Here is a 27811-nt window from a genome sequence, read left to right as displayed (position 1 = left end):
GAAGGCGGGATTAAGGATTAACGCACGGTCGCGCCCGTTAGATTATCGACGATAATCAACTACATTCACCCTCGTCGTACCCGCGGATGCTCTTATGTCGTCCCCCAACTTCTCGACCACCTTCATTATGTCTGCGGGCGCAGCCATCGCGCCGTTGCCGACGTCTCCGCACGCCAGGGTCTTTTCCACCGGACCGACGATAACCACCCTGTTTTGATCGTCCATCGTGCCTCCGCCGAGCTCCACGAGGGTGGCCAGATGTTTACGGGTGAACGGAGACTCCCACATCATCGTGTTCATCGCCGGCGCGATGACCATGCGCTTGTAGGGGTCGTTGAAGTCCCACGCTCGAACGATGCACGACAGGAGGTCGTCGCACAGTCCGTTTGCCATCTTGGCGAGCGTGTTGGCCGAGCACGGCGCGACGACCATAATGTCCGCCCACCGTCGGAGCTCTATGTGAACCACCGGGTCCCCCACTTTCTTCCATTCGCGCCAGTCGTCCTCATCATCGTAAAAGTAGACGCCGGCACCCTTACCCGCACAGTTCTCGATGGCCATATCCCAGTCGAAGAAGTGTTTCGCAGCCTTGGTCGCCACCACCCTGACAGCCGGTATTATATCACCATTGGGATCCAGATCCACTTCTGTCTGCTCGCGAGGTATCGAGGCAGCCGATGAGATGAGATCTTCCGCCTTTATCGAAGCCACGGACCCCGTCAAGCCGAGGATGATGTTCTCGCCTCTCGCTCGGCGTTTGTAGTCGCCCTCGACCTCGCTGACTCGTTCACCCGGACGAGGTCGAGATCCCTCCGTTGCCTCTCCGTCCACCTCTCGCTTCCTCTTCGGCGGCATGGCCCTCACTTCCCCTTGAATTCACCGTTGACGGTGGCGTGTCCGTACTTCTCGACCCGTCGTCTCAGCCTATCCCGCTCCTCCCTGGCCTTCTCCGCGTTGGCCCGCGCCTTGAACAGCTTCTGCTTCTTGAGGCACTGGTCCAGCGCCCACTTCTGCTCGTTGCACGCGCCGAAGGATCTGCCCCACCAGCTGGCGTCCCTGTGGCAGCGCTTCAGCGCGATGACGACGTCGCGACACAGAGGATGATTCTCGAGCGTCAGCGGCGGGTGCATCGACACCGCGTATCGCAGCGTGTGGAAGCGGGCGCTCGACAATGACCTGAACAATTTCGGGGCGGGTTTTGCGAACGACACGTCGCAGCCTTATCGCAAATCTGCGAACCGGCGCCCGTCACTCCCGGCACGCGCATCCGAGGCCTTCGAGCCCACGAACGCGCCTCAATGAGCCTCCACATGAGCGCCCTGCTCCCCGCCGCCTCCCGCGCGGCGGTCGTCGGCGCGCGCGTCCTCGCGGCGCGCCCATCCGCGGCCAACTCGGCCACCCTCCGAGCGGCCGCGGTTCGCCGAGACGGCGCCCACCGCGCCAGGCTCTTCTGCGCCTCCGCCGCGGTGAAGGAGCCCGAGGTGGCCGCCAAGGCCGGCACCGATGCACCCACCCCAACGCTCGCGTGGAAGGCCGCCATCGACTTCAAGCGCATCAAGGAGAACCCCGACGCGATCCAGGCCAACGCCGACAAGCGCGCGGCGCCCTGCGACGTCGCCAAGGTGGTCTCCACCTACGAACGCTACCAGGCGCTGAACAGGGAGTGCGACGAGATCCGCGAGAAGCGCAACGCCAACGCCAAGAGCATGAAGGGTAAGATGGAGGCGGACGTCAGGGCCGCGCTCGTGGAGGAGGGCAAGGCGCTCAAGGACCAGCTCGCCGCCATCGAGGGCGATCTCAACGCCCTCGAGGTTGAGCTCCAGATCGAGGGACAGAAGATCCCCAACGACACGCACCCGGACGTGCCCATCGGCGGCGAGGAGATGGCGGTGCTCAGGCGCGAGGTGGGCGCCAAGCGCGACTTCTCCTTCGAGGTGGCCAACCACGTGGACATCGGCGAGAGGCTCGGCATGTTCGACTTTGGCACCGGCTCCAAGGTTTGCGGATCTCGGTTCGTCTACCTCACCGGAGCCGGAGCCATGCTCGAGCTGGCGCTGATCAACTGGGCCATGCAGAAGGTGGTGAGCAAGGGTTTCAAGCCCATGGTGGTGCCCGACCTGGTCAGGCAGAGCACCATGGAGAAGTGCGGGTTCCAGCCCAGGGCGGAGAACACCCAGGTGTACAACATCGAGTCCTCCGAGCTGTGCCTGGCGGGCACCGCGGAGATCTTGCTCGGCGGCGTGTACATGGACGAGGTGGTCGACGAAAAGCAGCTCCCGATCAAGATGGCGGCCTTCTCGCACTGCTTTCGCACCGAGGCTGGCGCCGCGGGAGCGTCCACGCGCGGCATGTACCGACTCCATCAGTTCTCCAAGGTTGAGATGTTCGTGGTCTCCACCCCGGAGCAGTCGGACGAGCTGCACGACGAGCTCATCGGCATCGAGGAGGAGATGTATCGCGAGCTGGGTTTCCACTTTAAGGTTCTGGACATGAGCAGCGAGGACCTGGGCGCCCCCGCGTACCGCAAGTTCGACATCGAGGCGTGGATGCCGGCGCTGGAGAGGTACGGCGAGATCTCCTCCGCGAGTAACTGCACGGATTACCAGGCCAGGCGGCTGAACATCAAGTACAGGCCAAACGCGGTGGATGGGAAGAAGCAGCCGCTGGCGCACTGCCACACCCTCAACGCGACGGCGTGCGCGGTGCCGAGGATGATCATCACGATCTTGGAGAACTTCCAGAACGAGGACGGGAGCGTGAACGTGCCGGAGCCGCTCCAGCCGTTCATGGGCGGGCTCAAGGTGCTCACCCCGGAGGTTGTCGCGGAGGCCAAGTGACCGAATCGACTCGAGCCCGAGCGAGCGCGGTGTGTGACGGCGTTTTGAGCCTAATGGTTGATATATTTATACGTAAGTTTACGGTGTTTTCGCTGATGATACCTCTGTGTTTACTGCTTGGCCTTCCAGGCGTCGATCCACGCCTGGGCCTCGGCGGCGCGGCCCTCGGGGGTGTCCGCGCCGGCGCCGGCTGCGGGCGCCGGGGAAGATCCCTTCCAGCTGTCGATCCACTTTTGCGCCTCGGCGGCGTTGGCCGCGGCGTCGGACTTGCCGCCGCTGGAGGAACCGGAGGAACCGGAAGAGGAAGAGGAGGAAGAGTCGCCGCCGCGGGTGGCGTTGGCGGCGAAGAGGCCGCCGAGGGCGACCACCGCGGCGAGCGCGCCGCCGGAGGACGCCTGCGAATCCGTCTTCTTGGAGGATTTCTTCTTGGCGGGCGCCGACTTGGAGGCGGGCGCGGGCTTGGAGGCGGTCGCGGGCTTGGAGGCGGAGGCCGCCGCCTTGGGCGCGGGCGCGGTCTTGCCGCCGTTGGCCTTCAGCTTGGCCACCTCGGTGCCGTCGAAGCGGCTCTTGGCGGTGCGCTCGGGCTCCACCTTCTTGTAGAGCGCGGATGCGTCCATGGAAGCGGAGGGCGCGGCGAGCGAAGCGGTCGCGTCGAGGACGACGGCTGCGGCGGCGACTCCGGCGAGCGCGATCTGCCGGGGCTCGGCGTGCGCGGAGACGACCTTGCACGCCACCTTGCGGGGCTGTCGCATTTCGCGGGGATGGGGGATCGGTCAGCGTCGCGGCGACGGGTTCGGAGTCGGCGAGGGGGATCGTTGGATTTCGGGTGAAGGATGCCCCGATCGGGGGTTGGCGGTTGGGACGGGAGGCGCGGTCCGCGGGGGTTGCCGATCGCGCGACTGGGCCGCGGTTCGGAGGCCGGGGGGGATGAGCCGCGGGTCGTTCGGGGCGTGATACCGCGCGCGATGGACCCGCGCGGGTCCCGCGCGGAGGTGACGCGACCCCGCGCGCGGGCCCATCGGTCGGCGCGCCCCGTTGGATGCTGACTTGCCACCAACCATCGGGAAGGTTAAATTTTCCTCGGGCGAGATCGGTGGTCTCACCTTGGCGGCGGTCTTCGCGGCGACGACGCGCTGGCCGACGAAGGCGGAGGTGGAGAGCATGGCGACCATCTCGTTCGTGGGACGGTTCCGGTTTTCGGGGCGGGTGCGGCTGGCGCGAGTGCGTGTATGCGTTCCCGGTTGGGCGATCCAACAGCCTCGTTCGAAGCCACGGCCTGTTTGGCAGTCGGATTGCGTCATGGCTCGGATTGCGATCTGATTGGCTGGCCTGGAAAATCTGAAAAACCCAAATAGAAGTTGGGCATTCGTCCGCTTCTTAACTGTTTGCCCGTACGTTCGAGGCGTAATTCGTTCTAACCTCACCACAGCCCCGTACGCATCCGACTCGATCGCGCCGCCCGGCGGTGCTTTGCCAAGTTCCGAAGGATGCCGACGATCACACACGACGGGGCACAATGCCTCCCAAGGGCGGAGGCCGCGGAGGCGGCCAGAGCGGTGGCGGCGGTGGCGGCGGTGGCAGGGGCGATAAGAAGAAGGGATCGCAGCAGGGCGGCCGCGGCGGCAAGGGGTCATCGAAAAAGGGCGACGATGGCAGCGTCGCCGCGCGCGCTGCCGCCAAGCTCGCCGAGGAGGCCCTCGCGCGCGAGCGCGCGGCCGAGGCTGAGCGCCGACGCAAGCGCCTGGAGGAGGAGGAGCGCGCCAGGGCCGAGGCCGAGCGCATCGCGAGGGAAGAGGCCGAGGCCAAGCAGCGCGCCGAGGAGCTCCGCAGGCTGCGCCGCGCGCGCGTCGAGCTCCGCGCGGCCAACATCTCCCCGTCGCGGCCCACCGACGCCGACCTGAAGAGGCTCGACTCCTCCATCAAGAAGTGCACGGCGCTCACCCGCAAGCTCACGAAGATCACCGAGGAGGCCAGGGCATCGCTCCTGGACGAGCTGGGTAAGGTGAACATGCGCAAGTACGTCACCGAGGCGGTCGCGGCCACCGTCGAGGGCAAGCTCAAATCATCCGACATCTCAGCCGCGGTGGACGTGGTGTCCAAGCTGCACGCGATGTACGAAGACTTCGCCCCCGCGCTCGCCGAATCCCTCCCGAGGTTCGTGTGCCCGAACGCGAAGGCTTTCGCGCCGTCCGCGGCCGCCGCGCTCGCCGCCAAGGAGGCGGCGACCGCCGCCGGACTGGACGCTGCCGAGGTTGTCACGCCGCTCCAGCGAAGGCTCAAGCTCCGGCTGCTCGCGGAGCTTCACCTCGTCGGGGTGGTGCCGAGCGCGGGGTCGCTCCACAAGTGCGTTGCGGAGCTGGCCAAGGTCGAGTCGTTGGTCGACGACCCGGACGCGTACGCGCATTCCCTCACGACCCTGGCGCAGTTTGCGAGGGTGTACGGCGAGGAATACCTCGGCGTCGAACAATCGGAAACGTCGCCGGAAAAGGCTGGCGACTCCGAGCCTGGCGCGTCGTCGTACAGGCTCAAGCCCGAGCAGCAGGCGGCGTTTCGCTCGTGCCTCGCGGGTTTTTACGCGAGGTCGTGCGACGCGCTCGTCGACGCCCATCGGAGTTTGTGCGAGATTGAGCGAAGCAACGCGAGGCGTCTGGAGCGAACGGGGGAGCTGCCTGCGGCGGACTCTGAGGCGTACGCCGACGCGAAGCGCACGCGCGATTTCCTTCACAAGAACGTGACATCCCTCGCCGAGGACCTTCGCGAACGATACCCGACGCTGCCGGAGTACGTCGAGAAGGAACGGGAGAAGGACAGGGGCGAGGTTGAGCTGCAGCGGGGCGTGGACGTGGGTCCCGGGGACTGGCGCGCGCTGTGGGACGACGAGGAGCAGAAGATCTTCTACGAGGATCTCCCCGACCTCCGCGCCACCGTGCCGGCCGTGTTGCTCCCCAAGGAGGAGGGCGGGCGCGCTGGAGGGGACGAGGACGCTGGAGGGGACGGGGACGCCGAGGCTGACGCGTCGTCGAACAGTCGAAAGCTCGAAAAGGAAAAATCCGACGCCGAGGCTGACGCCGCCGTCGGAAAGGACCACGCGCAGAAGGTCGACGCGCTCATGTCCAGGCTCCCCGGCTGCGTCATGAAGGACGACGCGGATGCGTTCGCCGTCGACCTGTGCTATGTCAACGCCACGCCGTCCACGAGGCGCCGCGCGGTGCAGGAGCTCGTCTCGGTTCCCCGCGGCGACGTTCACAAGATTCCGCACTACGCGAGGATAGCGGCTGCGCTCGGGCAGGTTTTCGTCGCCGACATCCGAGGCCCGGTGTCGCACGCGATCCGCGAGGAGTTCTGGGTGCTCTCCAGAGAAGGTCGCGGGGACGTGCCGACGTTCGAGCACAGGCTCAAGAACGCCAGGTTCCTCGGCGAGCTCGTCAAGTTTCGGATGGTCACCGCCCCCGAGGCTTTCGAGGCTATCCGGTGGCTTCTCGAGCGATTCGGGGGACAGAACGTCGACGTGGCGTGCACCCTCATCGAGACCTGCGGGAGCTTCCTGGCCAGGCTACCGGAGACGGCGGCGCGCATGGCAGCCATCCTGGACGTCTTCGTGCGTCTGAAGGGCTCCACGAAGGGGTTGGATTCTCGGCAAATCGCTCGGATCGACGCGGCGCACGCGAGTTGCCGGCCAAAGTCGGAGCGAGCCCGTTCGCGACGGACCAAACGCCGCCCCCCGACGCACGAGTACGTCCGTCACCTCGTGTTTCGCGTGTTGGACGAGAAGACGCTGCCGCAGGTGAACAGGCAGCTTCGCAAGCTTCCGTGGGCGACGCACGAGCGATACGTGGTCAGGACGCTGTTAAAGTCGCACAAGAACCGGTACGGCGCGTCGCCGTGGATCGCGCAACTCGTCGCCGCGCTCGCCAAGGGAAAGCCGTCGTTCGGGGTTCGGACGATCGATTCGTTGCTCGAGGAGATTCGGTTCGGTTTGGAGACGAACGCGCCGTGGATGCACCAGCGGCGGCTGGCGGCGGCGCGGCTCCTCGGCGAGATGTACAAGGCCAAGGTGGTCAACACCACTACCATCTTCTCGCAGCTGTACCTGCTGATATCCTTCGGACACTCCGCCGCGTTCCGGGACTCGGCGTCCGATCCGCTGGATCCCGCGGGGGACACGATCCGCGTGCGGCTGGTGTGCCAGCTTCTGGAGACGTGCGGGAAGGCTTTCGGCGCATCCGGGCCCCCCAAGAAGACCCTCGACAGGTTCCTCGCGTTTTTCCAGAGGTACGCCCTGGCCAAGGATCTCTCCCTGGAGGTTGCCCACGACGTGCGAGAGACGTTGCTGGCGTTCCGGCCCAAGCTCGAACCCCACGCGGATTACCAGTCCGCCTCGGCGGAGTGCGCGCGGTGGGAAGAGGAGGAGGCGCGAAAGGCAAAGGCGGTCAAAGGCGCAGCCGGCGCCGCGGCGGGGGCGCGGCACGAGGACGTCAGCCTCGAGGGCATCGCCGAGGAGGACGAGGACGACGACGACGAGACCGACGGGGAGGACGACGAATCCAGCGAGAGCGAGAGCGAAGCCGACGAGCTCGCGGACGACGACGAGGAGGAGGAGGACGACGAAGAGGAGGAGGAGGAGGAGGAGGAGGAGCACGGCGACGTCGGCGGTGACCCATCCGCCGTGGAACCCGAGCAAGAGGACCGCGCCCGCCGCGAGCGACCGCGCGTTTCCCGCGAGGACGAGCTCGATTTCGACCGGGAGATGTCCCGCTTCCTCGGCGCGGGCGTCAAGGCGTCCTCCGCGGCGGCGGCGGCCGCGGACAAGCCGGCCACCAACCCGCTGAACGTCAGGGAGCCAGGCCCGCCCGGACCTCCTCCTCCATCCGGCGGGACGGTTGCGTTTCGGATGCTGACAAAGCGGGGCGCGCCCAAGGAGCTCGCCGTGCCCGCGGACGCCGGCTTCGTCGCCGCGGCGGCGGAGAAGCGCGCGGCGGAGGAGAGGGAACGCGCGGAGATGAAGCGGCTGGTGCTCGCGGCGGCGGAGGCGGAGGACTCGGGCGTCGGTTCCATCATACCCAGGTTCAACAACATGAAGGTGGCGGTGAAGACGGGGGGCGGCGGCGGCGGCGGCGGGGGGGGTGGCGGGAGAGGCGGGAGAGGCGGGAGAGGCGGCGACGGGCTGACCGTCGGGCTGCAGCAGCTGCTGGGGAAAACCGCGCCAGCTCGAAAGGCGCGAGACTAGCGTTCGATGACGTGAAAACGAAACGTTGATGACATTGATGTTACAACACGGGGTCGGTTTTCTTACGAACGCCCCCGAACGAGAATGGCGCGCGCATCTTATCTGTCTAGCTAGTAGCCAGGCTCAGACCTGCCCGTAAGGGTCCGCTTTCGCCGGCTCCTCCTCCACCAGACCGAGCACGACGTCGTCGAGCCCGTCGGACCTCCTGTACTGTGGGCTATTCGCGGAAGGCGCGGTCAGCACCAGCCACCCCACCGCGCCCGTGGACAACACGGCGAGGAATGCCGCGACCCCAATCATCCCCCAGGTGACCTCCACGTCGGACCTGGCGTACCTGCTTCCCATGGACCCGGCTTTCATCCATCGGTTTGAATCGCTCCTCTCGCGGTATCGCTCGGGTACCGCGTCTTCTTCGTCTTCGCCACCCCCGGAGCCGTCGTTCCCGGACGACGCCGACGCCACCTCTCGGTGCGAGAGACGAGATCCGGTGACGACGTGGCGCGTCGGTCTCGCCCCGCCCCGCATCTTCTCGCGGCGGAGACGCGACGCGTGCGACGCCACCGTGCAAACCCTCGTCGCGGCGCTCATCATCCGCCGGATTATACCTACCTCGATGGGTCGGTGACGCCGTGCCTGGCGCTCTGGCGCCTCGTCGCCTCGCTGCGAAACTCTGTTTTCGGCTTGTGACTTCACCCTCTTCCGATAAGTTCTCGTCCGAACCATCGGAAGCGTCAAACGCTCACAACAGGGCGTCCTGGCGATCCGTTGGGTATCCTCGATCGCGTCATGGCATCGTCCGCGTGCTGCCGCTCCATCGCGCCGACTCGCGCGGTCGCGATTCGGGGCCGAGACGCGCGCGGCTCGCGGCGGCGAGACGCACTCTCCGCGCCTCATCGGAAGTTATCACCATCCCGGAGAGGAGATGCGCGCCGATCGGTGATCGCGTCGTCCGGATCCCGGCCGGTCGTCGCCGCCTCCGCGCCCACGCACACCGGCGCGCACATCGTCTGGATCCGCGTCGGCGACCTCCGCGTCCACGACCACCCGGGCCTCCACGCCGCCTCCCTCCTCCCGCCGTCGGTCCCGATCGTCCCGTTGTTCGTCTTCGACCCCGAGGAGGCTGCGAACACCACCCCGGCGTTCCAGAGGCTGGTCCACGAGGCCGTCCGCGAACTCCGCGTCGCCCTGAGGGACCGCGGCGCGGACCTCGTCGTCAGGGTCGGATCACCCGCGACGCACGTCGAGCGCATCGCGAAAGAGACCGGGGCGTCCTCGCTGTCGTGCAGGCGAGAGCTCGAGTGGTCCAGGATGTCGACGCATCGAGCGGCGCTGGCCGCGGCGCGCGGCGCGGGCGTCGAATCGATCCACGAGTGGTCCGCGCCCCTGCGCGAGTGCGCGGACGCCGTGAGGGCGACGGAGGAGGCCTACCTGACCACGGAGGCGAGGAACGAGAGGGGCGCGAGAGTCGCGCCGTGGGCCACCGAGAATGAGTACATCGCGGCTCGGGGCGCCGTCGCTCCGCCGCTGCCCCCGCCGCAAAGGCTGGCGGGGTACAAGACCCGCGGGAGCGAGTTGGAGGACCCGTTCGTCGGGGCGATGCCCGAGCTGGACTCCACGCGCGCGTGGGCGAGGTTGCCGGACAGGGAAGAGGACGAGAGGTGAGTTTCACGACGGTTCACGGTTTTTTTTGGCTTTTTTTGGCTATTTCTCTGACGCGAAGGCGCTTGTACTCTCGCAGGTACGACGAGGCCGTCGCCGCCGCGCGCGCCGCGCTCGACGATCCGGAGCTCGCGAAACGAAGGAAAGGACGGGCGCGAACCGACAACGCCTTCGTGATGTTCAGCGAGGAGCGCATGCTGGCGCTCGCCGCGGAGGAGGCGGAGGTGTCCATCCCGCCCGTGCCCTTCCGAATGCCCGGGGGCGAGGCGGAGACGCTGGCGAACTTCGCGGGTTTTCTCGACTTTTACACCGCCACCTCCAACAAGGAGTTTCGGAAGATGTACGAGCGAGTGCTGGAGAACAAGCTCAGCGCCTTCTTCAGGCTGTTCGGCGGGTCCCTGGCGCTCGGAACCTTGAGCCCGCGGACGGTGTACGACGTCGCCATGCGGTGGGAGGCGGATTCGAAGAGGTCCACGGACCTGTGCGCAAACGCGCGTAACATCGCGGCGGCGCGGGATTACCAGGAGGCGTTGGCGGCGGCGGCGGTGACGGCGGGGGTGGAGGGGCCGGGTTTGCCCCTCGTCGGGGCCTACAACGTCACCCAGGGATCGCTCTGATACTCTAAAGCTAAGCTTGCGACACCCTGAAACTAAGTCTACCTTATAAGCTAAGCCCGACGCTCGGTCGACGCCGCCGCCTCACGAGCAGAGGTGCCGCCGTATGGCCGCCGCGAGGGGCCTCGCCGGCCTCTTATGCGCCACCCCAACCACCCGCGTCACCTCCCGCCCGCCTCTCATCAGCAGAAACGTGGGAATCGTCTCCACGTCGAGCTCGTCCAAGACGTCGTCGTCGAGGTTGTCTATGTCGACGGTTAAGAATGCGACGTCGGGAAACGCCGCGCTCATGTCCGCGAACTTCGGATGGAACCTGACGCACGGCGCGCACCACGTCGCGCTGATGTTGACGCAGAGCCGCGGCGAGGACGCGACGAACGCCCGCAACGCCGAAGCGTCCGCCGCGAAGGACGGGGCGGAACCGGTCGCCCCGATGAGATTGTTGCGGGGTCCTCCTCGCCTGCGGTGGCCCCCGGCGCCGCGCACGTCGCACCCGAACGATCCCGCCGCGGATGTCTCGCCCGCGTCGGTTGCGTCGGGGCGTGAACCACGGACCACGGAAGCGGCCGTCGCTTCCCACCAGGGGACGTCCATGCGACGCGCCTGTGCGACTGTGGCGACCGCTCCCGAACTGACATCGTCGAGCCTCTTCCGTCGCGATTTTCGGCCGTCTGCATCGTCTCGGAAAGTGCGAAGGGCCCCTCGAACACACTCGGAGGGCGCGGCGCGGAGTGAAGCCCGCGGCGCGCCCGCTCCACCTTTGCCCCAACGATGAGTGTCCCGAGATCGCGACAGGCGAGTCCGACCCGCCTTGCCCCCCTCCCCGAACCCGGCATCGCCCCCGTCAAACCCCGGTCAACGCCCCGAGAAATCCGTCTGAGATCCGATGCCGTGCCCACTCTCGCCACGCTCTACAGGAGGAGGAGGCTCAGCTCTTTGAGGCCCTCCGCGCGAGCGAGCGCGAGGCCGAACGCATCAAAGCCATGAAGAGCGAGGCACGCCGAGCGCGCGAGCACGCGATACGCGCCGCGCAGGCCGCCGAGGCTGCCGAACTCCGCGCGCGTCACCTCGAGGAACGATTCCAATTCGAGGCGAGGACCACCCCGACGAAGGATTGGCGACCGGGCGAGGACGTCGAGGTGGACTTCGGCGTCGCCATGAACGCCAGGGCCGGCGCGTGGGACGAGGAGGACGAGGACGCGTTCACGCTCGCGGAGGCCCTTCGCATCAGCGAGGAGGAATTCGAACGCGCCACGCGGTCCAGGGCGAGGGAGGAGGGCGAGAGGCGAGCGCAGGATTGGTGGGATCGGGTCTCCGGACACCAACCGGGGGGAGCCGGGGGGACCGACGGAGGACGCGACCCGCCGACCCCGCCGTCGCGGCAGCCGCACTACGCGAGCAGCAGCCCCGTCCACGCCCCCCCCACCCGCGAGCCGTCCATGGCCACGCCCCCGCACCTCGACCCGTCCTTCCTTCGCGGCCCCGGAGGAGGCTCAGCCGGCGACGAGGCTCCCGGCCCGGTCGACCGACGCGGGGCGCCCGCCGCGGGATCCATCGCCCCGGAGGAGCTCGAGGAGACCCGGCAGCTCCTCGAGGCACTCGCGCGGTCGAAGGAGGAGGCTGATCTCGTGGAGGCGCTGCGACGGAGCGAGGCGGAGTCGACGACGAGGACGACGACGAGGGCAAAAACAACAGACGGCGTCGACGTGAACGACGTTCGTCTCAGCCCGAGGTCTCCCGGCCGCGTCCGATACGGCGGCGAGGACCTCGACCTGGCGGGCATGGCGTTCCGTCGAACCGTGTTTGGCGCCGGGGAGAGGCCGGATCCGAGCGCCCCGCCCGCGGCGTTTCGCGACGGGGGTTCGTCTGGAAAGTTTTTTTTTGGCGGCGACGGGAACGGGTTTTCCGACGGGGGCGGCGAAGGCGAGGACGACGTCGTCGAGCGGCGCGCGGCCGAGCGCGCGGCCGAGACCGAGGCGCGCCTGCGTCGCATGGAGGAGCGACTCAACGCGGAGAAGGCTGCCGCGGAGGAGCGCCGCGTCGAGCGCGAGAGGGTTCGGGAGGAGCGGGAGCGAAGGGAGCTGGAGGAGCGGGAGAAGGAGGCGACGAGGAGGGCGAACGAGGCGGCGAGGGCGGCGAGGGCCGCGGAGGCGGCCAGGCGCGAGGCGGCGATGAAAGCGGCGGCGAGACGCGCCGCCGAGGAGCGGGAGGAGTTGGAGCGGGCGAGGGAGCGGGCGGAGGAGCTTCGGGAGGATGCCGCGAAGCGCGCGGAGGACGACATCGGCGGCGAGGACCTGCCCGGCGCTCTGCGAGCGCTCGGGCTCGGGGACGTGGACGAGGGCGATCCGGCGGCGGTGAAGAGGGCGTACAGGAAGGCGGCGCTCAGGTATCACCCGGACAGGACGCGGGGGTACACGCTGGAGCAGCGGTTAAAGGGGGAAGAGGTGTGGAAGCTCCTGGCGCAAAAGATGGAGGCGTTTAATCGCCGGATCTCGTAGGCGGTTGTCTCGACGAGGCGGCGTAACCATCTAACGTTCGTCTCTCCTCCTTTCATGTTCTTCTAACGTACGCGATAATGAATGTAGTTTATCCCCCGCCGCGCCCGGGGTGACCCGCGATCTCCTTCTGCAGTGCCGCCCAGTGCGTGTCCATCGCCTCGACCACCTGCTTGCCGATGAGGTCACACAGCGACATAGCCTCTGCGTAATCGTCGTCGCTGACGTCCTCTATGGTTCCACCCTTGGCGCTGGCCATGAACTTGCTCACTCCCACGCACGAGCAGTTGAACTCCCCAACCTTGTACACCGTCTCGCCCGGAACGTCGTCGCTGTCCATGGGGATGAAATCCGCGGTCCACAGCAGGGGAAGGGGCTGGTCTTGGAGGTCCATAACCTCCAACAGGTGCGGCACGTCCTCTTTGATGAACTTCTCGCGAAGTCCCGCAAACTCGGGCGCGTCTGGCCTGTAAAACGTCGGAACGTTGTTCCCGCCCACCGCGCTCATGCCCCCGTCCGCTTTTGGTTTCTTGTGGATGATCTGGAACAGCTGGTCCCTGACCATCAGCATGCGAACCTCGCCCTCGGCGATGCGCGGCATCAGGCGCTGATCGACCAGATGCGAACCCTGGCCGGTGAGGTATTTCCCGGGAAAAACGCTGCGCCACTCACCGGCGAGCTCCTTATTCTCCGGACCGTTGACGCAAAACTCCATGAACTCGCCAACCGTGTGGTACTCCACGTGCTCGTCGTTCATCTCCATGAGCTTCAGCGTATCACTCATGTCCAACTCGGAGTCGCCAAACTTTTTGCAATACGGCTTGTCCACCAGCCAGCACAGCCAGATACCCTCTCCCGCGCTGCCCCTGTTTTGCTTGATGACCCTGGGTTGGAACGCGGCGGTCTTGACGAAGTTCGCCTTGAACTCCTCGGGCGTGTAGTACGCGAGGGTGTCCGACAGACCGCACGCCATCCCGTTTATCCGAACCAGCGCATCCTTGGCTCCCATGCTCTTCTGCACCTGGGGCGAAGACCACACCGGCTTACCCGCGTGCACGAACGAGTCCATGAGCTCGTCGAAGACCCGCTGCGCGCCCTGGGGCACGCCGGGCCTGGACAGCTGCCCGGGGTTGATGCGCACGATGTACCCGTCGTACTGCGCGAGTTCCCGCGCCATGCGCTCGGGATCGGTCGGGTCGTACTGCAGCCGCACGCAGGACGCGCCCGCGTTGATGACGCCGTTGCATATGCCTATGGAGTCGTAGCGGTATCCGTGCGCGTCCTTATCGACGTTGTGCGTGGGACCACCGGGTGAGGTGAAGCCTATGTGCACCAGTCGGTATTTCGGATCCGCCGGCTGGGGAAGCACGCCGTGCGCGCGGGTCGCCATCTTTTAATAAGATTCGGCCCTCGCGACGCGTCCTGCTCCCTCGAACAGGCGCGTCCGCTCGATGCCCCTCCGTTCGCACGTATTGTCACCTGCGGTCTATATCCGCGCGGGATTCATCCTCCTTCCCCCTGTTCGTTTCCCCCTCTCCCGGATTGGACGTTCCCAAACCGCTTGTGACGCCCCGCGTAAGCGCGTCGTCGAGCTTTGTCGTTTTGGCCGACCCGATCCCAAGCCAAAAGGCGCGCGCTCGATCGCGGAACTTTTTTGATGGACACGATTAGACCGTCGTTTCATGAGTTGATGGAAACCATTCGCACCCGTATGCGTCAACAGTCAGAAAAAATGGCCCATTTTCCAGGCCGCGTGTTGTGAACTCGAAAAAAACCGGATCGTGGTGGTGCCAGTCATCTCTCGCCACCGGGCGTGGTGCCATAGAGGTAAGCGCGCGGAGCGGGAGGCCGCGAGTGCGCAGCGCGAAGGAGGAGTTCTCGCGCGTCGCGTAACAAACCACTAGAGGGAGGAGCCCGGCGCGGCCTGAACCCCGTCGCGATGCTCACCAAGTTCGAGGTGCGCGCGCGTTTCCCCGTCTCGCGCCCATCATTCATTCAACGCAGCGGAGAGCGTCGAACGGACCTGAGGAAATTGGCCGGACGCCCTTCGGTTCGACCCGCTCCGCGGACCCCGGTCCCCGGATCGACCTCCGTTCGAACCCGTCGCTGACCTTTGATCATACATCCACCCACCGCAGACCAAGAGCAACCGCGTCAAGGGCCTGTCGTTCCACCCGAAGCGCCCATGGATCCTCGCGTCCCTGCACAGCGGTGTGATCCAGCTGTGGGACTATCGCATGGGTACCCTGATCGATCGCTTCGACGAGCACGACGGTCCCGTGCGCGGCGTGAGCTTCCACAGCTCCCAGCCGCTGTTCGTGTCAGGAGGTGAGAACCCCTCGTCATCCCGTCCCGATCCCGGACGATCGCGTCCGACCGCCCCGAGGATCGGGGCGACCCCCAACGCCCAAAAAAACCCTACGTCCGCCTCGGCAAACAACGAGTCGGACTTTAGGATTTTCTCCATCCACGCCCGCGCGGCGGCTTCTCTGAGCGCCGTACGATCCACCGTCGCTCTCACGCGATTGCTCGCCCGCCGCGGACGCTGACGATGTCTCCCCGCGTCCAACTCGCGTCCGACCCAGGTGACGACTACAAGATTAAGGTTTGGAACTACAAGCTGCGCCGGTGCCTCTACACCCTGCTGGGGCACTTGGATTACATCCGCACGGTGCAGTTCCACCAGGAGTACCCGTGGATCGTCTCCGCGTCCGACGACCAGACCATTCGGATCTGGAACTGGCAGTCCCGCAGCTGCATCAGCGTCCTGACCGGCCACAACCACTACGTCATGTGCGCCTCCTTCCACGTCAAGGAGGATCTCGTGGTGTCCGCGTCGCTGGATCAAACCGTGCGTGTCTGGGACATCGGCGGCCTTCGCAAGAAGAGCGTCGCGCCCGGCGGGGAGGATCCGTTCAGCAGGCACATGCCCAAGGAGATGCGCGGCGACGACCTGTTCGGCGGTGGCGACGCGGTGGTCAAGTACGTCCTCGAGGGTCACGACAGGGGCGTCAACTGGGCGGGGTTCCACCCGTCCCTTCCGCTCATCGTCTCCGGCGCGGATGACCGCCAGGTGAAGCTGTGGCGCATGAACGACACCAAGGCTTGGGAGGTTGACACCCTCCGCGGGCACGTCAACAACGTCTCGTGCTGCATGTTCCACGCCAGGCAGGACATCATCGTGTCAAACTCGGAGGACAAGTCCATCCGCGTCTGGGACATGTCCAAGCGCACGGGGGTGCAGACCTTCCGAAGGGAACACGACAGGTTCTGGATTCTCGCCGCGCACCCCGAGGTGAACCTCTTGGCCGCCGGCCACGACTCGGGCATGATCGTCTTCAAGCTCGAGCGCGAGCGCCCGGCCTACGCCCAGCACCAGGGGACCCTCTACTACGTCAAGGATCGATACCTCAGGGCTTACGACTACGGCTCCAACCGCGATTCCCCGCTCATCTCCGTCCGCGGCGCTAGGGGCGGCAACGCCGGCGCGCCCCGCTCCATGAGCTACAACCCGGCGGAGAACGCCGTCCTCGTCAACTTCGACGCGGAGGGTGGCTCGTACGAGCTGCACGTCCTCCCCAAGGGCGGCGGCGGCGGCGCCGAGCCCGTGGACTCCCGCCGCGGCGTCGGCTCCTCCGCCGTCTTTGTCGCCAGGAATCGCTTCGCGACGCTCGACAAGGGGGCGCACGAGATTCAGATCAAGAACCTCAAGAACGAGGTGACCAAGCGGTGCGCCCCGCCCGACGCCACGTGCGACGGGATCTTCTACGCCGGCACCGGCACCCTCCTGTGCCGATGCGAGGACAAGATGATACTGTACGACGTCCAGCAGAGGTCCACGATGGCGGAGCTCGCGACGCCGTCCGTCAAGTACGTCGTCTGGTCCTCGGACATGTCCCTGGTGGCGATGCTGTCCAAGCACGCGATCGTCATCGCCAACCGCAAGCTCGGCCAGGCGGTGACCGTTCACGAGACCATCAGGGTCAAGTCCGGCGCGTGGGACGACAGCGGCGTCTTTGTGTACACGACGTTGAACCACATCAAGTACGCCCTTCCAAACGGAGACTCTGGCATCATCCGCACGCTGGATACCCCGGTGTACCTCACCAAGGTTTTCGGCGGCGTCGTGTACTGCCTCGACAGGGACGGTCGCAACAGACAGATTCAGATCGACACCTCCGAGTACATGTTCAAGCTCGCGCTCATCCAGCGCAAGTACGACCAGGTGCTCGCCATGATCAAGTCTGGCGCGCTGTGCGGCCAGAGCATCATCGCGTACCTCCAGAATAAGGGTTTCCCCGAGGTTGCGCTGCACTTTGTCAAGGATGAGCGGACCCGGTTCGACCTCGCGATCGAGTGCGGAAACATCGAGGTGGCGCTGGCCGCCGCGCAGGAGCTCGACGATAAGGACACCTGGCACGAGCTCGGCGTCCAGGCGCTGAGGCAGGGTAACTACCAGATCGTCGAGTTTGCGTACCAGAAGACCAAGAACTTCGAGCGCCTTTCCTTCCTGTACCTCATCACCGGCAACACCGAGAAGCTCAGGAAGATGCTCAAAATCGCGGAGATGCGCAGCGACGTCATGGGCCAGTTCCACAACGCGCTCTACCTCGGCGACATCCCGGAGAGGCTGCGCATCCTGGAGGAGTCTGGCCAATACCCCCTCGCGTATCTCACCGCCAAGACCCACGGCATGGAAGAGGATGCGTCGCGACTCGAGACGATCCTGACGGAGGCTGGGTGCACCGTCCCCGAGGTTGACGGCACCGGCGTGCTCCTCGTCCCACCCGAGCCCATCACCCTCGGGGACAACTGGCCTCTGCTCACCGTCTCCAAGGGCTTCTTCGAGGGCGTCCTGGCTGGGGATATCTCGGCGAGCGATTACGTCATGGAGGAGGGCGAGGACGCCGGCGCGGGCTGGGGCGACGACCTCGACCTCGACCTCGGCGGGGACGAGGGGGCGAAGGAAAAGGAGGAGGATCCCCTCGCGGGGCTCGGGTTGGGCGACGACGACGAGCGCGAGGGCGACGGCGAGGACGACGGGTCCGACGCGGGTTGGGACATGGAGGACCTCGAGCTCCCGGCGGATCTCGGAGCGGGCGCCGACGACGGGGCCGACGCCGGGGTGAGCGAGGTGTTCGTGGCGCCCACCGCGGGGGTGCCCGTGGCGAGGCGATGGACGCAAAAGTCCGCCATCCCCGGCGAACACGCCGCCGCGGGCGACTTTGACAGCGCGATGAAGCTGCTGAACAGGCAGCTCGGCGTGGTGAACTTTGCTCCGCTTCGTCAGCACTTCATCGACGCCGCGCTGGCGACGCACGCGGCGATGTCCGGCGTCACCTCCGCGCCCAGCCTCTCCTTCCCGCTCGGACGCAACTGGAACAGCGACCTCGCGCCCGGCGTGGGCTGCGCTCCCGCTCTCGTCTCTTCGCTGCCCCTGCTCGAGGATAGGCTCAAGCTCGCGTACAAGACGACGACGGAGGGCAAGTTTGGCGAGGCGCTCAAGATGTTCCAGGGTATAATCCACTCCATCGCGGTTCTCCTGGTGGAGACCAGGCGCGAGGTTGACGAGGTGCGGGAGCTTCTGGGCATCGCCCGCGAGTACGCCAGCGCGCTTCGCATCGAGATCAAGCGCAAGGAGTACAAGGACGATCCGAAGAGAGCCGCGGAGCTCGCGGCGTACTTTACGCACTGCGCGATGCAGCCGATTCACCTCTCGCTGTCCCTGAGGTCCGCGATGTCGATCTTCTTCAAGCTGAAGAACTTCAACACCGCCGCGGAGTTTTCCAGGCGGCTGCTCGAGCTGTCGCCCCCGGTCAAGGTTGCGCAGCAGGCGAAGCAGGTGCTGCAGGCTTGCGAGCGCGAGAACAAGGACGAGGTTGAGCTCGACTACGACTCCCGAAACCCCTTTGTGGTTTGCGCCGCGACGTTCACGCCCATCTACAGGGGCACGGCGGACGTCGCGTGCCCCACTTGCGGCGCCAGGTTCGTGAAGGAGCAGGAGGGGACGGTGTGCCCGGTGTGCAACCTCGGCAAGGTTGGCGCCGACGCCACCGGGCTCGTGTGCAGCCCCGAGCAGCGCAAGTGAGAGGAGGAGGAGGAATACAGTTTGTGGTTTAATACACACGCCGAAGTTTTGCGACGACGTCGTCCATCTAGCCACGGCAGCACTACGTCTCTACTTCTTCTTCTAAGTGTCAAGACTCTCCTTTCTCGTCTTCTACAGCGCCGAACTGTTCACCAACCCCGGTCCGGTTGGGTTTGACAGTAAGTCAGCCGTGCTCGGCGTCTGCCTCATCTCCCTCCCGCCGCCGCCGCCCGGGGTGCCTTCGGACGGATACGCGCGAATCAGCGCCATCTGCAACGCGCCGAGCGCCGCGCCCATCGCGTTTGGCGCGAAGAGCAGCCAATCGTTGAGCGCCAAGCCGTACGTCGCCCACGACGCGCCATTGACAAAGTTGGCACACGAGATTGGAAAATACAGCGAGGACGCGTCGCGCTTCTCGAGCACCTCCTTGACGGTCGTGAGCGGCGACGCGTAATACACGAGCAGCACCGCGTTGCAAAACAGCCCGATGGTCGTCTGCTTGTGCTCGTCGCTCTCTTTTTTCGCCACCAGCCCGACGTACAACGTCAGCGCGAGAAGAGCGCCCACCAGGCCCACCGTCCATCTCTCGATCGCGTCGCGCGTCTTACCTCCGTACGGCGAGAGTCCGTAGCCCACCATCGTGAAGTACACGCCGACGAGCATCCCCGGCGCGTTGGCGAAGAAGAGAAAGTAGTCGTCGATGTACAGCGAGTACGCGATCCAGGACGCGCAGTTCGCGAGGATGACCGGGTACGGCAGCGGGTTGAAGTTACCCAATTCACCCAGCCTCTTCCGTTCGAGAAAGCCAGGCACCCCGGAGAAGAACATGACGTTCGCGATGAGGAAGCCCAGCAGCGGGGCTATGATCCTCATGAACACATACTTGGCGTCCGCCATCGCGCCTCTCGACTGGTAGACTCGCGCTACTCGAGCGAAGGGCGCCGCCGCAAGTGGAGAAAAGGGGCTCACGCGTTTCACGAAAAAGCGTCTCGGATGGATTTTCTTCGGTTAGGATCGGTGCGAAGGTAATATTTTCAACGTGTTGGGGGTGTGCCCGTGCCTCAGATGGTGACGCCCTCCACGCTGAGCTCCGTCACGACAAAGTTCACGCCGGGGCTCCCCGGCGTCGCCTGGTCCACCTTAACGCCGCCCTTCACCGCCGCCGCCTTCTCCGGCGAATCCGCATCCGCGGCGAACACGCCAACCTCCTTCAAGCCGCACACTCTCGCGACGTACTCGGAATTTTCCCGAAGCACCCCGGCTTCGTCGAAGATCAATCGAACGCCGAGGGCGTCCCGCCCCGCCACCGCCGCCTCGTTCATCTTGAACTTGACGAAGGGCATCACCATCTTCATGACGTTCTTGAAGTCAGCCTCCTGCGCCAGCGGGCTCGCCTTGACCTTCTCGAGGATGTCGCTCACGGGGGGGAACGTCCCGTCGGCACCGTACGCGTCGGCGAGGATCCCCAGGCACACCTCCTGCCAACCCCCAAACTTCTCCGCGACGAAGAAGTCCACGCGGTCGCAAACCTTGGGTGGGGGCGGGACCGCGGGTTTCTTCTTGGGGGGCGCGGTCGCCTTCGCGACGCCCCCGCGCACCGTCTTGACGAGGTCGTCGAGGTACTTACCGGCGGCGGCGACGGAGGCGTCGGGCGCCTCGCCGACGGGGAACCCGGCTTTCGTGACCGAACCTTCCCTGCCGAGGATCGCGCCCCAGACGTGCTCGCAGGTGTGCGGCGTGAAAGGGACGATGAGCAGGGTGGACACCTCGATGAACCTGGCGGCGAGGTCCGCGCGCATGCCGGCGTCGCCGTCGCACTGGACCCTGTACGCGTCGCGCGCGGATTGCAAGTCGTAGTACCCAGACTTGAGAGCCTCGCGGAACATCATGTTCTCGTAGTGGTCCTTGGTGCGCGCGATCGCGGTGTCGATGGCGTTGGCGAACACCTTATCGGCGAAAGTCGCGGAGGAGTCGGCGGCGCGGAGCTTACCCTGCGCGGACGCCTCGCGGATGGACTCGATCCACTCGAGCTCTTTCGTAAACCGTAAAATCGCAGCGTTGGCGGTGTCGTGGACAAAGTTGGCATCCTCGATGCCGTCGCCGGCGTCCGCCAGCGCGAACCTCATGGCGTCCGCGCTGTACTCCTCGATGGCCGTCTTCAACGTCTTGAAGTTGCCGGTGGACTTGGACATCTTCTCGCCGTTTAGGAGCAGGTGCCCGTTGGTGCGAAAGCCGCGCGGCCACTTGCTCTCGTCGCCCTCCCAAATCGCGGTGTGATTGTAGATGGCAAACGTGAGGTGGTTCTGGATGAGGTCCTTGCCGGACACGCGCAGGTCGAACGGGTACCAGAAGTTGAACTCCGCGCGCATCTCGTCGAGCAGGTCCCTGGGGAACTTCGAGTCGGCGTCGAGTTCGGTGCCGAGGAACACGGCGTCCCAGACGTCGTCCGTCATAGCCTCCGGGTCCACCGAGGGCTTCGATTTTCCGTACATGTCCCCGCCCTGTAGCAGGTGCGCGACGGTGTAGTAGGCCATGTAGATGGTGGAGTCGGAGAGGGACTCGATGAGGTACTGGGGGTCCCAGGGCATGCGGGTTCCCAGGCCGAACGCGCGGGAGCACGCCCACTGGCGGAGCCAGCCGAGGGTGTGCTGGAAAGCCTTCCGGGCCTCGTCGTGGTAGGTGACCATGCCCTCGAGGCACTTCTCGGAGCGCTCGCGCCAGGCGTCCTCGCCGTACTCGAGGTACCACTGGTCGGTGAGCGCGACGACGCACTCGTCGCCGGAGCGAGACATCACCTGCTTCTCGGGCTCGGAGTAGACGATGGCGCCGCCGTCGGCAATCATGATGTCTCGAATCTTCTGCTTGACGAGCTTCACTGGTTCGCCCTTGTGCGCGCCGAGGAGCATGATCCCGTCGGTGAAACCCTTGAGGTAGGTCTTCCCCTTGGCCTCCTCGAGCTTGACCTTCTCGTTCTGGCTCTTGATCTTGAGCTGCTCGCACACGATGGGCGCGCACGCGTCGCCAAATTCGGGGATGTGAACGCAAGGGACAACCTCGAAGGGCATGACCCACTCATCCTTGACGCCAAACTTTTCCCGAAGCGCGGGCTTCGCCTTGAGATCGCTGAGGGCCATAAAGTCCATGGGGGAGTCGGACGGCACGGACGTCACCACGCCGGTACCCTTGTTCATGAGGATGGTCATCATGGGGAGGCAGTAGATCCTCTCGAGCACCGCGAGCGGGGACTTGACCGCGCATCCGATGAGCGCGGTACCCTTGAACCCGAGCAGCTTGTTCACCACGCCGGGCTCCTTCGTGTGCTCCTGAAAGGCGAGGTTACGCGCGGCGCGGTCGCACATCACCATGACGTCCCCGTTCGCCATCTCGAAGGCGCCGTAGTCGCCGTCCGGGAGGGCCCAGCAGTTCGTCTGCCCGTACATCGTCTCGGGTCTCAGCGTAGCCGCCGCGAGGAAAACGTCGCGACCGGCGAGGGGAGACAGCTCGCCAACCAGGCACTCGTCGTAGACCCGCATTTTGACCAGGACGTACTCCTGCGGGCCGACGCCCTCGCCCGTGGCGCGGTCGTGGTCCGCGCAGGGCTGCCCGTCGAGCGGGGAGTACACCGCCATGCGCTTGGCCTTGATGATCTTGCCGATCTTCTTAAGCGTGTTAAACTGCCAACGCACGAATGCGTCGTAGAAGGGGTTGTGGTCGGTGGTTATGAAGGAACGGCGCCAGTCAACCTGGCAGCCCATGGCGGCGACGTCGCGCTTCGCGAGGGGCGGGAAGTAGTCGAGCCAGTGGTACGGGTCCGCGAACGGGGGAATCTCGGACTCGGGAACTCCGGAGGACTTCATGATCTCCCACTGGTAGGCGGCGGTGCCGGCTTTGGCGACGGCTTTGCTCTTTTTGGCTGCGAATTTGGTGGGATCCGCGTTCTTGGCAGCCTCGGCAGCCTCGGCAGCCTTTTGCGCGGCAGCCTCGGCCTCGGCGGCCTCGTCGATGACCGGGAACACGGGCGGGTTGCCGTACTTGGCGATCTCGTTCTTGATCTTATCCGCGGAGGCCTTGATGGGCATCCCGGTGCAGTGGAAGGCAAAGGGGAAGAGGACCTCGTCGCCCTTGAGCCTGTGGTAGGCGGAGGCGAACTCGAGCTTGGAGAGGGAGAAGGCGTGGCCGAGGTGGAGCATCCCGTTCATGTAGGGATACGGGAAGTTGCCGAAGAACTTTGGGGGCTTGGAGCCTGCGGTTCGTGTACGGGGGCGATAGGGGATCGGGGTCAGAGTCGGGTGCCGGAAAAGCGATCGGGCGGCGACGCTTCGATCGACGATCGGAGTTGGTTGATGAGATCGCGGCGGGGGGGGGGAATGGTCCACGGGGTCGAGGCATCGACGCACCGTCCCTGGGCGCGGAGACCTCGAAGATCTTCTCATCGGCCCACTTCTTCTGCGACTTGGCCTGGATGTCCAGGAGGAGGTCGCGGCGCGCGGTGGCCATGTCGTGCGGATCTGCTGGGTCGCGATGGGCGAGCTCCTCTCTCGGTCGCTTGCGCGAGGGCGGCGCCGACGCGATGGGAGGGCGACCTCCTGGGTGATCGACGGCGCGTCGGAGTTACGACGCGTGCGAGACGAGCCGTTGGCGCGGGGACCTGAGTCTCGCGCGGCGGGGTGTGCTGCCCGGGCAAGGGAGGACCCTCGAGACCAACTCGGGGCGGCGGCTGGGATAGGCCTTCGTTTGAGGGTTCAGGGCAAATCTCGCGCTGCGGTGGAAAGGCGCGGACAAAATTCGAAGGTGCCTCACAACTGGGAGGGGCGCTGGGGCACTGAAGGGAAGGTTCGCCGACGCTCACGCGACGCGCAGTCCTCCAGCGACATGGCCACCTTCATACCCATCGCGGGCACGGGTCGCGACAACGGCAAATCCTACAACATGGAGAGGGTCCTGCGCTCCAACATCTTGAATTCGGATTACTTCGTGCAGCTCTCCAAGATCGAGGACTTCATGGACCTGGTGGACGAGATCTACAACGAAGTCGACCACGTGGAGCCGTGGATGAGCGGCAACGCGCGCGGGCCGTCCACCGCCTTCTGCCTGCTGTACCGCCTGTTCACCATGGAGCTCGACGACCGCAACGTAAACCACCTGATCCGCCACCGCGACTCGCCCTACATTCGCGCCATCGGGTTCCTGTACGTGCGGTACGTGCGCGACCCGAAGGAGTTCGGGCGATGGTTCGACCCCTTCTTCAAGGACGACGAGGAGTTCGCGCCGATGCCCGGCGGCAAGAACGTCACCATCGGCGCCTTCGTCCGGGACCTCGTACTCGACCAGTACTACTTCGAGACCATCTTCCCGAGGTGCCCGGAGGTGACGAGGCGAGCGCTCGTCGACCGCATCGTCCGGCTCGGGTTCGGGGCTGAGCCCTTGGGATGCGGCGGGTGCGGCGGATCCCGCAGGGTCGAGGCACCCAGCGGCGCGAGGCCCCCCAGCGTCAAGGCTGCGCTGAGCGTGAACCTGGGGCAACGGGCGCCGCACATGGCGGGAGTCACCGAGAGGGGCCGAGGCATCGACCCGTCCCGCAGGGACAGAGACCGAAGCAGAGAGGATGGAAACAGGAACAGAGACAGAGACGGCAACAGGAACAGGGACAGGGACAGGGACAGAGAAAGGGACAGGGACAGGGACAGGGACAGGGACAGGGACAGGCGACGGAGCAGGAGCCGCGACCGGGACCACCCGTATCGCCGCGACGACCGGCGCGGCGGGGACCGCGGCGGGAGCAGGGACGCGCGCAAGTCGCACAAGAGGGAGAGGGACGGCAGCAGGGACCGAGCGTACGGCGGCGGGGGGTACAGGCGCGATGGATCCCCGAGGCGCGCGGGTTGGGCGCGATGAGGGGCATCGGACGAGTGAAAACGCACTCGCTAAACTTTTACCCTTTGCGTCATCTTCAAATCCATTCCCGGCGTCGTCGTCGTCCAAATCCAGCTAGAGTTGCGCCTCCACCATCCTCGGCTCCGCCGCCTCCTCCTCCGCCTCGATGTTCGCCTCCGTCGGCATGAGGTCCGGGGAGACGCCCCCGCCCTCGTCCGCCTTTGTCTCCCCGTCCGCCGCCGCGTCGCCCTCCTCAGCCGCCGCGGCCCCCTCCCGCTTCTCGTCATCCTTCTCGTCCTCCTCCCGCAGTTCCTCCTCGGCCAGCCAGGGGTGCGTGAGCGCCTGCGTCGCGGTGAGCCGCTCGTCGGGGTTGACCGCGAGGAGCGCCAGGAGAAATCCGACGAACCCGTCGGAACCGCACTCGGCCTCGTCCACCTCGGGGTCGAAACCCAGCCTACGCGCCAGCGTGGTCTTCTTCGGTCGCATCAGCCTCAGCATCTCAGTCTTCTCGCACCGTTCGTACACCAAGCCGCTCTTGGTGAAGTAGTTTGCAGAGTATCGACCGCGGCGAAGTAAGCGCGGGTCGAAAGGCCCGAAGATGCCGACGCACCTCGCCAGCAACGACGCGAGCGAGTCGTTGTGCAGCAGCACCTCGCCGCTGTAAAGCTCGGCGAGTATGCACCCCAGGCTCCACACGTCAACCTTCGTGTCATATGGAGCGCCGAGGATGACCTCGGGCGCTCGATAGGATCTGGACTGCACGTAAGACGAGAGGTGGTCGGTGACGTAGCAGCTCGAGCCAAAGTCGATGACCTTGACCTCGCACCGGCTGTAGCTCTTGATCAGGATGTTCTCGGGTTTCAGGTCGCAGTGTATGAGATCCAGCGAGTGAAGGTACTCGAGCGACGTCAGCAGCTGCCTCGAGATCTTCTTCAGCGCCGACAGCGTGAAGTAGGGCTCCTCGCCCGACTCGAGGTTGTACCTCTGAAACTCGTATAGGTTCGCGCGGAGGAGCTCGGTGACGATGAAGAGGTGCTCGCGATGGTAGAAGTAGTCGTACATCCGCAGGATGCCCTTGGCGTCGTCCGGGTCCTCGTCGTTGATGTACCGCAGCAGCTTGATCTCGTCCAAGGACTGGTCGAAGTAGTCCTTGTTGTTCTTCACAATCTTGAGGCAGACGACGTCGCCGGTGTCGAGGTCCACAGCCTGCACAGCCTTGGAGAACGCGGCGCTTCCGAGGTACTCCGTGAGCTCGTACCGCCCGGCGACGACGTCGCCGATTCGCACTGGGAAATCCTTCTCCTCCTCGAAGCCCGTGCGGTGCAGCCGGTGGACGATTGGCAGGTTGAACGTCACGAACGTCTCATCCGGGTCATCCTCCTCCTCGTCCTCGTCCTTCACCTCATCGTCGCCGACATACGCGAGGCGATCGCAGGCGAAATCATCCTCGCGCTCGTCGCTGAGGTTACCGTCCGCCCACGACGCGTCGAGCGATTCGCGCCGCCTCACCTCCACGCGCTCCTCAGCCTCCGATTCAAAATCCAACCCCGGCTCGGGTGGCGCCGTCCTGTCCGCGTTGGAGTCGGCCCACGCCCTGAGCGCGTCCGCCGCGCCGTTGAGCGCCGCGCCTCCCGCCGCTCGCGCCGCCGCCGCCGCCTTCCCTTTCTCCTCCCCTTCCCCCTCCTCCCCGTCCACTTTGTCGCTTCGAGGCGTCGCGCTACCGCCAAACTCGCTCCCGCCCCATCCCAACGCGGGACCGTCCGCGCACTCGCTCGCGGGCGTCGCGGTTCCGTCCCCAGCCAGGCCGCCGCGGTCGCTCCCCGCCCTGCCCCCGCCGTTGACGCTCAGCGACGGGGACTTGTCAAAGGCGAAATCGGCTACTAGGGGCGTTTTGTTCGCTTCGTTCACGTCAAAGGACATTCCGGCGTTTCCGTTTGACGACGTCGTCACCACGTGCGCCGCGGTGCCGTCGCCGTTGGTCACCGCGTGGACGACGACGTCAACCCCGACGGCGAAATCCGCGTTCCATCCGGACACGGCGTCGAAGACCCCGGCGGGGGCGTGCGTCTTGGGCGGGGGCGGCGCCCGTCGCCGCTCCTTGTCGTCGCGGCGGTCCTTGGTTTTTTCATCGGTGATCCATCCCGTGCTCGACGCGTCGCTAGCGCCGTCGCTCGCGTCGTCGTCGCCGTCCCCCGCGCCTTTCGCGAAGTCCTGCGCGGAATCTCGCGGTCCGTTCGGAACGGTCGCTTCGTCCTCCAAATCGTCCCCTTGCCCCCCCGGATCGTCCTCTTCGTTAGGAACCATCCCCAGGTCCTCGCGCCATACCCTCGCGTCCGTAGCCTCGCGTTCCTCGCCAACCTTCGGCTGCCACCACCCCACGCGTCGCCCCTGTACGTCATGTACGTCCCCTCCTTTCCCGTGCTCGCCGGCTCCGTACGTACCGGCTCCTGTATGGACGAGCTCGGACGCGATGAACGAATCCTCCTCGTCTCGGTCGACGTCGAGGACGTCAAAGCCGGCGTCGCCGGCTGAGTCGTACGCGTCGACGTCGTCTAACTGCCAGCGCGCGAGGACCTGCGCGTGCGCCACCGGGTCGTCCTCTCCGTGGAGGTTGACGTGGGCGGGGTGGGCGGGGACGAGCGCGTGGTGGATCCGCGTGGTGGACGACGCCGCTCGCGGCTCATCCTCGTCGTTGTCGTCGACTTGTTCATCTTCTTCGTCTTCGTCTTCGTCTTCGTCTTCGTCTTCGTCTCGTTCGTCGCGCGGCGGTCGGGTCCTCGCCGAGTCGCGATCGAAGCGCTCGTCGTCGGAGGGTACGTCCTCCTCTTCCGGGTCGTCATCGTCGTCGTCCACCATGTCGGCCTCGATCTCGTCGATGACCGCCGCGAGCTTACCCACGTCCAGGGGGGCTCGTCCGGGGGAGGCGGTCGAGACGGTGCCGTTTTCCCGCGGGGATCTCGAGCTGGACGGGGGCTCGGGTGGACCCTCGGTCCCGCTCGGGGACGTCGCGCCGTGCT

The 27811-nt window shown here is 65.9% G+C and overlaps 15 protein-coding genes across 15 annotated transcripts; 6 read left to right on the top strand and 9 right to left on the bottom strand.

Moving 5' to 3' along the window:
* Positions 1 to 42: 42 nt before the first annotated feature.
* MICPUN_81042 (flavoprotein family enzyme) lies at positions 43 to 855 on the bottom strand (the record flags this gene model as incomplete). Its single annotated transcript, XM_002501453.1, has 1 exon — positions 43 to 855. The coding sequence occupies one exon, from the start codon at positions 853 to 855 to the stop codon at positions 43 to 45; it is 813 nt and encodes a 270-aa protein (XP_002501499.1).
* Positions 856 to 860: 5 nt separating this feature from the next.
* Positions 861 to 1130, bottom strand: MICPUN_113408 (hypothetical protein; the record flags this gene model as incomplete). Its single annotated transcript, XM_002501452.1, has 1 exon — positions 861 to 1130. One exon carries the CDS (start codon positions 1128 to 1130, stop codon positions 861 to 863), a length of 270 nt encoding a protein of 89 aa, XP_002501498.1.
* A 168-nt stretch (positions 1131 to 1298) lies between these two features.
* On the top strand, positions 1299 to 2925 carry MICPUN_58112 (seryl-tRNA synthetase; the record flags this gene model as incomplete). The annotated part of the gene is made up of 1 exon (XM_002501852.1): positions 1299 to 2925. One exon carries the CDS (start codon positions 1299 to 1301, stop codon positions 2835 to 2837), a length of 1539 nt encoding a protein of 512 aa, XP_002501898.1. The 3' UTR covers positions 2838 to 2925.
* MICPUN_58111 (predicted protein) lies at positions 2879 to 4138 on the bottom strand (the record flags this gene model as incomplete). The annotated part of the gene is made up of 2 exons (XM_002501451.1): positions 2879 to 3580; positions 3941 to 4138. The coding sequence occupies 2 exons, from the start codon at positions 4136 to 4138 to the stop codon at positions 2948 to 2950; spliced, it is 831 nt and encodes a 276-aa protein (XP_002501497.1). The 3' UTR covers positions 2879 to 2947.
* Positions 4139 to 4353: 215 nt separating this feature from the next.
* On the top strand, positions 4354 to 8064 carry MICPUN_58110 (predicted protein; the record flags this gene model as incomplete). The annotated part of the gene is made up of 1 exon (XM_002501851.1): positions 4354 to 8064. One exon carries the CDS (start codon positions 4354 to 4356, stop codon positions 8062 to 8064), a length of 3711 nt encoding a protein of 1236 aa, XP_002501897.1.
* Positions 8065 to 8106: 42 nt separating this feature from the next.
* Positions 8107 to 8687, bottom strand: MICPUN_108150 (hypothetical protein). The gene has a single exon (XM_002501450.1). The coding sequence runs from the start codon at positions 8650 to 8652 to the stop codon at positions 8188 to 8190; it is 465 nt and encodes a 154-aa protein (XP_002501496.1). The 5' UTR covers positions 8653 to 8687; the 3' UTR covers positions 8107 to 8187.
* Positions 8688 to 8850: 163 nt separating this feature from the next.
* On the top strand, positions 8851 to 10340 carry MICPUN_58108 (predicted protein; the record flags this gene model as incomplete). Its single annotated transcript, XM_002501850.1, has 2 exons — positions 8851 to 9722; positions 9803 to 10340. The coding sequence occupies 2 exons, from the start codon at positions 8851 to 8853 to the stop codon at positions 10338 to 10340; spliced, it is 1410 nt and encodes a 469-aa protein (XP_002501896.1).
* An 81-nt stretch (positions 10341 to 10421) lies between these two features.
* On the bottom strand, positions 10422 to 10931 carry MICPUN_58107 (predicted protein; the record flags this gene model as incomplete). Its single annotated transcript, XM_002501449.1, has 1 exon — positions 10422 to 10931. The coding sequence occupies one exon, from the start codon at positions 10929 to 10931 to the stop codon at positions 10422 to 10424; it is 510 nt and encodes a 169-aa protein (XP_002501495.1).
* Positions 10932 to 11320: 389 nt separating this feature from the next.
* On the top strand, positions 11321 to 12891 carry MICPUN_58106 (predicted protein; the record flags this gene model as incomplete). The annotated part of the gene is made up of 1 exon (XM_002501849.1): positions 11321 to 12891. The coding sequence occupies one exon, from the start codon at positions 11321 to 11323 to the stop codon at positions 12833 to 12835; it is 1515 nt and encodes a 504-aa protein (XP_002501895.1). The 3' UTR covers positions 12836 to 12891.
* On the bottom strand, positions 12860 to 14273 carry MICPUN_108148 (hypothetical protein). The gene has a single exon (XM_002501448.1). The coding sequence runs from the start codon at positions 14220 to 14222 to the stop codon at positions 12924 to 12926; it is 1299 nt and encodes a 432-aa protein (XP_002501494.1). The 5' UTR covers positions 14223 to 14273; the 3' UTR covers positions 12860 to 12923.
* Positions 14274 to 14771: 498 nt separating this feature from the next.
* On the top strand, positions 14772 to 18974 carry MICPUN_106869 (coatomer protein complex; the record flags this gene model as incomplete). Its single annotated transcript, XM_002501848.1, has 3 exons — positions 14772 to 14789; positions 14971 to 15160; positions 15418 to 18974. The coding sequence occupies 3 exons, from the start codon at positions 14772 to 14774 to the stop codon at positions 18918 to 18920; spliced, it is 3711 nt and encodes a 1236-aa protein (XP_002501894.1). The 3' UTR covers positions 18921 to 18974.
* Positions 18975 to 19052: 78 nt separating this feature from the next.
* MICPUN_58103 (predicted protein) lies at positions 19053 to 19817 on the bottom strand (the record flags this gene model as incomplete). The annotated part of the gene is made up of 1 exon (XM_002501447.1): positions 19053 to 19817. The coding sequence occupies one exon, from the start codon at positions 19815 to 19817 to the stop codon at positions 19053 to 19055; it is 765 nt and encodes a 254-aa protein (XP_002501493.1).
* Positions 19818 to 19981: 164 nt separating this feature from the next.
* On the bottom strand, positions 19982 to 23417 carry MICPUN_80747 (predicted protein; the record flags this gene model as incomplete). Its single annotated transcript, XM_002501446.1, has 2 exons — positions 19982 to 23163; positions 23318 to 23417. 2 exons carry the CDS (start codon positions 23415 to 23417, stop codon positions 19982 to 19984), a joined length of 3282 nt encoding a protein of 1093 aa, XP_002501492.1.
* A 375-nt stretch (positions 23418 to 23792) lies between these two features.
* On the top strand, positions 23793 to 24815 carry MICPUN_58101 (predicted protein; the record flags this gene model as incomplete). The annotated part of the gene is made up of 1 exon (XM_002501847.1): positions 23793 to 24815. The coding sequence occupies one exon, from the start codon at positions 23793 to 23795 to the stop codon at positions 24813 to 24815; it is 1023 nt and encodes a 340-aa protein (XP_002501893.1).
* Positions 24816 to 24908: 93 nt separating this feature from the next.
* MICPUN_80460 (predicted protein) lies at positions 24909 to 25943 on the bottom strand (the record flags this gene model as incomplete). The annotated part of the gene is made up of 1 exon (XM_002501445.1): positions 24909 to 25943. A coding segment is annotated over one exon (1035 nt), but the record flags the coding sequence as incomplete, so codon positions are not given.
* Between the last annotated feature and the right edge of the window lie 1868 nt (positions 25944 to 27811).

Source organism: Micromonas commoda, chromosome 4, assembly GCF_000090985.2.
Source record: "Micromonas commoda chromosome 4, complete sequence".
In the NCBI taxonomy this organism is placed as follows: Eukaryota; Viridiplantae; Chlorophyta; class Mamiellophyceae; order Mamiellales; family Mamiellaceae; genus Micromonas; species Micromonas commoda.
Note: the sequence above shows the minus strand (reverse complement) of the source record. Positions and strands in the feature narration are given on the sequence as shown.